The sequence below is a fragment of the Haliotis cracherodii genome, unplaced genomic scaffold (assembly GCF_022045235.1).
Source record: "Haliotis cracherodii isolate W230 unplaced genomic scaffold, xgHalCrac1.p SCAF_11, whole genome shotgun sequence".
In the NCBI taxonomy this organism is placed as follows: Eukaryota; Metazoa; Mollusca; class Gastropoda; order Lepetellida; family Haliotidae; genus Haliotis; species Haliotis cracherodii.
The window spans coordinates 3411537-3420367 of NW_027266266.1; the positions used below are offsets into that span (position 1 = coordinate 3411537).

The 8831-nt window shown below is 35.2% G+C and overlaps 1 protein-coding gene across 2 annotated transcripts in view; it reads right to left on the reverse strand.

Annotated features, from left to right (window-relative positions):
• The window catches only part of LOC139456109 (eukaryotic translation initiation factor 4E transporter-like), a 33386-nt gene extending 24611 nt beyond the window's left edge, over positions 1-8775 (reverse strand). For both annotated transcript variants that reach the window (XM_071237642.1, XM_071237641.1), the window contains exons 1-2: positions 8585-8775; positions 4209-4320 (exon numbers count right to left, since the gene is read on the reverse strand). In XM_071237642.1, the coding sequence (XP_071093743.1) occupies positions 4209-4319 (111 nt within the window). In that variant the 5' untranslated portion in view covers position 4320; positions 8585-8775. The remainder of the gene's footprint in view (positions 1-4208; positions 4321-8584) is intronic.
• Positions 8776-8831: the final 56 nt, after the last annotated feature.

Here is an 8831-nt window from a genome sequence, read left to right on the forward strand (position 1 = left end):
AACGACAGCGCGTCGTAATACATTTACATCAAGTACAAGATGTCAAAATGGCCAACACAATAAACGTGACGGGAGAGATTTCTGAAGTTGTTAATGAACCTGGGGTCATTACAAGTGTTAGTCATTCCTGATCAATTGGCCAATCACTGAAAAGTGATTATAAAGATGCGTCAAATAGATACAAAGGTAAATTCATAGTTTGCTGTAGACTGTCATATGCTACGATATGGGTTGTAGCGAGGATATTCTTAAACAGGCATGCAATCAAACTCCGACTTATCCCAGTGTATGCTGAAATGCCTAGTCCAAGATTAATGGGTTGAAATGATGAGAAACCATGCTTCTGCACTTATTCGTGCTGGGGACATCCCAGGGTTTTCCCCGGGAATGTTGAAGAAGTCTGTCAGTGTTTACGTCATTTCAAGAATATAGTTTCGTGAAAAGCGTACGCAACATTAAATGTGTTGTTCATATACTTATGAACTTAAGTTTTGGGTCATGTGAATGACCTCTTGATGAAAAAGCTGTATAATGTGTAAACTTTACATTAAAAAAATATTTAACAGTGAATATTTTTTTACTTAATGTCATCAGAAAAAATGATTAAATGTGAAATTTATACACACAAAAGGCCTCTTCTCTGGAAAAATAACTTAGTCTTGTTAAGTATTTCTTAGATAAGCTAACTTCAGTAATTTCTAAAAAAAACTTGTCGCCATTGCAGATGCTATGCACAAAGTAACAACATAACATGGATCAAGGGCTGTAACTCTGTAAAGAAATAATTTCCAGGACCAATTCTCACTCAGTCTTGACAAGTATCAGTTAGAAAAATCATGTAATCTTTCACGCAACTTCAGTAGTTTCTGTCAACACTAAAAAGAATGACTTTACGACACCAATTTTATAAGTAATTTGAGATGATGACCAGTAACATCAGTGTGTCAAATGTCTTTTCTCTGACTTGAAAAGCTTTTGAGAAAAAATTTCCACTTTAGACTTTTGATACACAATATAAAAAGCTGATTTCATTCACATATTTTCAGTCGCCAATTTCCCCTGTATATGTTGTGGTGGCATCAACATGCTGCCTTCATAGGCCCCATTATTAAACATTAATCAGTAGATGCATTGCTATTTTCAGTTTAATTGTTAACCTGTTTACAGCGATAGCAACTAACATTTTAGTCCACTAGACCTTATAATAACATAGCAAAACCCTAAAAATAGCAAATTTCTACTAGTCCTAGTGATACTTTAACTATTGGGCAATTTGGCAAGGACCATAGGACTAACGCCAATTTCTACTTCTGTTTACCTTATAAGTGAAGTCTGACTGTGACCAGGAAGTGCAATAAGTGCTATCAATGACTAAACAATGTGGGTTCAACAAATCAAATGATAGCTTTGAGTTTTTTTATTCATCAAAAACATATTTCACTGTGACCTATCAAGCTAGAAAATTGACCTGTAAGTAGTGTCTTCATCAGGTCAAATCACCAACTGCCATGCAGCATGGGCATAATAACATTATGAATAGGTCCTATTATGAAACTGGACAACTTGACAACAGGAAACGACTGCTAGTTCCCTTCATCAATCAACTCTCCACTTGACTCCACTTGAGTCAACAGAAATAAAAACATATGAATTCACAGACAACCAAAGTATTGCACAATACGACTGTGCTATGCACATGCATCTACAAGCTCCTACCCTGGGTTGCAATCGCAACTGAAGAGATGGTTATTTCATCATGTTCGTGTTAAACCTGAGAGGTGCGCTATGGTAGTCTAGTGGTTCAAGCGTTCACTCTTCACACCAAAGGCCCGGTTCGATTCCCACATGGGTACAATGTGTGAAGCCCATCTCTAGTGTCCCCCACCATGATATTGCCGGAATATTGCTAAATGCAGCATAAAACCATATTCACTCACTAACTTTGTCGGGCTTAAAACAACATATATTCATCATTCACTTCTACTAACATTAATCCAACACTTATTAATCCGACACTAATGATGGGAACCAATTAAATCAGTGCTATTTAGACTCGTTAATCCGGCAGTCTCGCACGCCGACTCTAACACACATAATTTGCAACAAATTACCGAAATCATTCATTTATCAGTCTCGTTAATCTGACGGAGTGATCAGCATACTCCATGGTCATCTGCCTCGAGTACACAGCCCGTGTTTTTATGCAGGATGAGTCGGCTGGTAACTGCATGTTACAACGGCTGCAGAGATAAACTTGCCTAACAATAAACAATTAATACTTTATATATAGAAAACAGGATTAATCACATGCTTAGATTACCTCAGTCTCATTAAAATCAGATACAAGTTCTTCTTGCTATCGCCGAGGACATCCCCTTACAGGTCACGTCAGAACAACCTTTCACGAACTTTGACAGACCAAGTAAATGACTAACACAAAGTCAATGTTAGCCACTAAGAAAGCAGCTTTCTTGAGCTTTGCTGTACCAGTTTCAAACTAGCGACTTCCATTACAGACTATGCTTTTTAAAGTATTTTGAATAAGTCATACAGTTGTTTTCTGTTAAGCTTTAGAGGTTGCATGATTAGAAAACATATTCCGCTAACATAACAATATGAATATTTTTTTCATCATTTTGTTTTACATGTTTGTATTGTTATCTATCGTGTAGTTGTCAGATTTTCAATCACAAACGTTGATACTACTAAATTGACATACTCGTTGATCCGACATACTCGTTGATCCGACATACTCGTTGATCCAACATACTCGTTGATCCAACATTATCATATGCAACCAACCATGTCGGATTAACGGGACTTGACTGTATATCTGAATTTGCATCTGTGCATAAGTGAGAATGAGTGAATTCGAAGATGTGGTCCCTTCATTCTGTCACTTAGAATGGTTTGAAACCCCCTTTTGAACAGTATTTAGTATGGATTGTCAGCTAAAGCATGTGTAATGTGTCAGCAAAGCCACAAGAAACAGGTCATAGGTGTCGACCCCTTCGGCAAGAAGCATGGACATAAGGATTATCCTGGAAATTTTTACTTCTGAGATAAAAATCTCCCCCTGGTCCAAAGCAAGGAGATTCTGGGGAGTGCGATGCGATATTGTGCCTTGAATTATGATGCAGTTAATGTTACAAGATTATACAGATTAATGCTCACATATCCTATTTTCGAACACCTAATTATTCAATTGCACATATTAAAAAATGTGTATATTATTGGATAATGAGCATTGTCTAATGAAACAAAACACTAACACATTAATACTTATGTATTTCTGTTCATTGTCGCCTTTAGTAGAATTATTCACGTGTACAATTATAGATTGTTGAGCAGAAGTGTTTACCACAACCAGCTGTTTATTTCATTGGCATGCAAGACACAAATCTGCTGTTATCAGACTTTCTCAATATGTGTTTAGATTGTATTTGAATATGTTCATTGCGATAAGACATTAAATGGTGACTGTTGTGAATGGTGTAACAGCTTGCTGATATTTTATGAAACAGTGTCCTTTCATCAATTTCGCTGTCTATTTCTATCTGTAGTGTGTACCATATCAAAGGAAATATTGTTGACTTTCTAGTTAATTAGTATTGACAGTCCATCATATTTTCATAATATTATATTATTTGAGGATCAGTCTTTTGTTTAATTAGCAACAATTAACATAATTAAGTCATTTCATTATTTCTGCAGAAGGTGGTGTGTGTTTGCCTTGTGCATCAGCCAGAAAATGTTAATTCGTCTGCATCTTGAAACTTTACCTGCGATTGTTTTTTCCCAGTTGATTATTAGAGTGATTTAAGTGACAAAAAATATGTTTTAAAAACATTGATGTTGTAGGTCACTGTTTTAAAGGAAATGAGATTTTCGTGCTACCAAAGTGTTTATGTTTTGCTTGTTCTGCCGATCGGGGATGAAGAATGTTTCTCACTGCAATGATGCAAAGCTCCATTCAGCAATGTAGGCATCAGTTATGCAAAGTGAGAGATCGCATGCAATGTTGCAAGTATGCAACTCGATGTGTTGATTGACAGCTTTTGACGAATGAATCAACTATTGTTTAATTATTTATTGACATTTTGGGCACGGTAGATAATATTATTCAAGCAATACAAGCAGTTAGAAGTAGAAATCTCCACCATTTTTATTGCACTGAAATAATGTTAAAAATTGTAAATTCTGCTTACCCGTGCATACTGAAATTGAGGCAAGGGTCCAGGGGTATCAGCCCTGACTGGTGCCTGCTCAATTACATCATCCTCATCACCACTGCCAGACCGAGGCTTGCCTTTATCCATACTGAAAAAATACAAACAATTTCAAACATCCTTAACTAAAACATTATCAATACATGTGTCAAATAGATGAATTACAAATGTATTTCTACTGATACGATAAATAATGTTTATTTTAATTCAGTATCAATTTGCAAAAACATCTGCTTGATAACTACATGAAACAAAATGATAAATCTGACCATAATACTATTAGAGCAAGAATATATAAAGTCATGTGAGTCACAACTCTTGTCAGCCAGGCCACATTGAACCTGCAGAAATTAACACAAAAACTGTACCAGTTAAGTATCGCGATAGAAACTGTATCATGATATCCCTAATTATCAAGATATTGAAATGTTTGTGAGTTCAAAAAACCAGATTCACAATATAGTATTGAGGTTTTGAAGTTTGCCTCTATAAGATGACAATGAAACATGATAATACCACTTGCATTTATATTAAAATAGATAAATTGCAAGTGATTCCATGTCAATTCATTGGCAAACCTAGGAATTGTTTTTGCATCTGCTTTTAGAAAATCCATTTTGACAAATTCCAGCTTTTCAATGCCAGACCTTTCAAAGCTAAGGTCACACTTGAGGTCTTTTCTCTCAAGGCTTAAATCTTGAACACCAAATCACTAAATTTCAAACAGAATTAGAATGAAGTCTTCCAGCATATGAAAACGTCTTTAAAATGCTTGCCCAAATATTGGCATCACAGTACTAATAGTGGTGCACATTTGTCCCTAGTTATGGCAATCAACCTCTAAATTTGTGATAATATTTTTTAGTAATAGTGAAAGTTGAAGAGATTGCAGAAATTCATGATCATGTTTTACATATGCATTTTCATGAGGTTGAGTGTGCTTTGCACTCTATTTACATAAGCTTTCATAAAATAAAAGAGTTATTTTAAAATCATAAAAATTGTTGATTTTACCGGTTTCATGCTTACATTTACTTTTCAAGTGACCCTACACACTTTCAGTTGATCAGGCAATCAAATATGTTACAATTTTACAGATTCATAAATTAATGAAACAGATTTTGATTTCTGTATATATATACAGCCAGTACCAAATGCTTTCTGAAGTGGATATGTGAACTATCATGATCATTATTCATGCACATACACAAAGTTATTAGAAAATATCTAAACATGGACTATGAAGTGCTTCTGAACTTGTGCAGTAACAACATAATATGAATAAATAGGACATCTCCCTAACCCACATGTGACCCCACGATCTTTACATCGACACCTTGAACCCTATGCTCGTAAAATCAGCAAACTTTTGACTAAAATGGTCGCCACTTAGAGGGATGAAAAGCATTAGCTAAGGTAATGTGTTGGACAAAGCTTGCTGTCTGTTAATCGATCGCTAGCAGATGGCCAGAATCAGTAGTTATTTACAAAAACGTATGTTCCTGTATTGTGGTATGTACTAAGTCATGTACCTTAGAATTATTAATACCAAGATCAAGTGATTGATACTCAAATTTCAGCATACAAACAACAAACAAAACGGTCTAATGATTAATATGCACCAGTACAAATAAACCTTGCAAGGTGGACTGTCTAATTAATGATTACAAAGTAACACAAGGGCATTTAATTTGGTCATTGATTTGATTGGTCAAGATAATGGTTTGCAAGGAAATGAACTCAGATGAAGCAAAAAGGTGATGTGTTGATGTTGACAGCCTTCCGACTTCAACTATTAACATGAGACTATACCAATGTAAAACACTTAACAGTTCCACTCCAGGGTATTCCATTATGCAAAAATTATATGTCCAGTATGCACAAATGAAGAGAACTTGACACAGAAAAAATATACTGCCTCCAAGGGGATGCACTATAATATTCCTTATCACACCTCCGTGTTGGAACGATTGGTCCATGTGATCTTGATAAAATACTGTTTCCCGCCTTGGAGGGAAATAAATTTCTCAGTGGGAAAATAAATCCTGTATATCCTGTCACGTGCAAGACAGGCTGCACATGGATTTCTGAGAGGCAGAATAAATCAAACTGCTGTTTTTTAATCAATTTTGAATTTGTTTTAATTCTTTTACAATGTCATACTATTACATGTCGGTAAGATCAAGACATGTCGTCCTGTGGAAAAAAACTAACGCGGGAAACATAACCCCAAGTACCCTGAGTGATCCTTTCATCAAGAGCAGTTTTGGGCTTGTCGTTTCATCCACCTGTCCACATGATCATTTATTCATTTCAGGCTCTAAAGTAATAATGTAAACATACACTACACTTTACCTTACAGGACCCTCATATTACCCATGTAAGGACCCTCAAAATTAATCATGGGGGTTCCTGAACCTCCACATTTTTAAGTCAAGGTAAAACTATGTTCACTCTCAGAATGGTATCAAATCTCTTATTTTCCAAAGCAATGTCACACCATCAACGGCAAACAACCAGTCTCCATGTATGTCGGCTGTGATTTTATTGAAAAAAATAAATTGTCCCCAAAACTACTTGAAAAAAAGATTTGTGCTTCAGACTGTTAAAAAAGAACCCGCCTGCCACAAACATTACATTGTTGGAAGATGCTTTTCTTTTTAAAAAATTCACGCTCATAGTTTCAAATAAAAACATATCTGGTTTTGTAGATGTAGCTGAAAAGTTGTCCAATCTCGATAGAAACTCCCAGCAACCCCACCCAGAGCAAGATGCACCTTTTTTGAATGACAGTGATCAAATTAATGACATGTCATAATCAGTATTATAAAGAAACCTTTTTTTGTAATCACATAATAGAAATTCAAACAATTTTCCCTTTTTAAAATTGTTTTCCTCCATTTTTATTCTGAAGCATTTCTTTCATCCTGTCACTCTGCAGGGAATACTTGATAATTGCTGCATAAAAATAACATAGACCAGTAGACTACATTATTAGCAGTGATTTTTGTATTCTTTTGTTCCACCACAAGCAAAAACAATTGAAACACTAAAACACTGTTTTATCATACTATTGATTTGTCATATTTGAATATTATTAACCTATTAACCACAAGATGTATGTACTGGGGTTCGATGTAACAGCAGTAAAAATGGCCAAGAGCCTGTTTTTACTAAACTGTTGACAGCCTAAATTCACATGTAGTTAGAAAATTTATTGACAGGGACTAAGTTATTTGATATACTCAGTCAAAAACAACCTGATATTCAGTAAATATATTTCCATGTCCTCAAAATTTCAGATCAGTGGTCACAATGAACATAAATAAATTCTACATGTCTAGCAGTCACTTGAACAAAGTCAGGCTAATAGAGCATGCCATTTCCATGTGGTCACAATAAAATTCATAAATATTGGCTACATAAACATTCTATGCATCACTGTGGGTCAAACCATAGCAATGTAATGAACACATGGATTGAGGAATCTGACAACTTGGAAAGTACTGAGATGTCTAATTAAAGGTACAGTGTTCATAGTTGATGCTTCTTAGTTAATGTTCTGCATTGTGATGGAAGGATTTGAATATGAAACTCATGAATCCTCATATCTGAGCCAACCATCAAAATAAGATAAATGTCTGTCTACACATGCCATTATTCAAATGTCAACAAGACTAAGCAAGTCCACAAATATTGCAGAGCATATTACTGGTTAACGAAGAGCTAAACGATGAAAAGAAAACAATTATTGTGAACCTGGGAGCTTCAAATGTTTAGTCCAACTCAGTAATGATGTAGTTGTGTTGTACATTGGAGTTTTTTAAAACGGAAATACAATAGTGCTAAAATTAGAAATCATTTTATCAAAATCTTTCAAAATAGTCTTCTTTTAATGTGATTTTGTCATAGCCTTCTTTGTGACAAATGCACACAATACACTGGCCTTGAAGCAAATGAGCAAACATGTAAAACAAGTCCAAGTGAAACAGACTCCACGACATTATTTAACATATTTGAGCTACTTGTTTGATAGAATATTATTCAAGGCTGGCAAAAAAAACGCTACTATGGGAAACTTCGCGTGTAGCTTACTGCTGTATTGACGGAAACAACATGTCAAGAGTGACCAATTATGCTGCTGACTCAAGCACCATCAAAACGCTGTCTAATTTCAGACTAAGACACTAAAATTCCGTAACATGCCATGAAATCCTTACCATAATACATAATTTGAAATTATCAGGCACAAAACACATGAATGGGGCAGCAAATTTTGATAACTCGCTGCTACATTTGTTAATTCATGACATCAACCGCACAAAAACAAAAATATTTTAGACCGAGTTTCCTACCTCAAGTCTTGCTACTGATGTTTGGGATTACTGCTGGCCACAAGTTACTTTGACTAGATCAAATGAAGAAATGATTGCATGAAAAGTCGAAATACTATACAAACAAACACTTGGAAAGCTAAAGAATGATTAAATAGACATTTTAAAGACGATAGAACGAAAGCTCCCAGTTTTGAACAACATTCAGATGTTTCAACAAGCCCGGATTTAGCGCATGCGCAAACCGTTAAGATTAGGAAAAAAATCT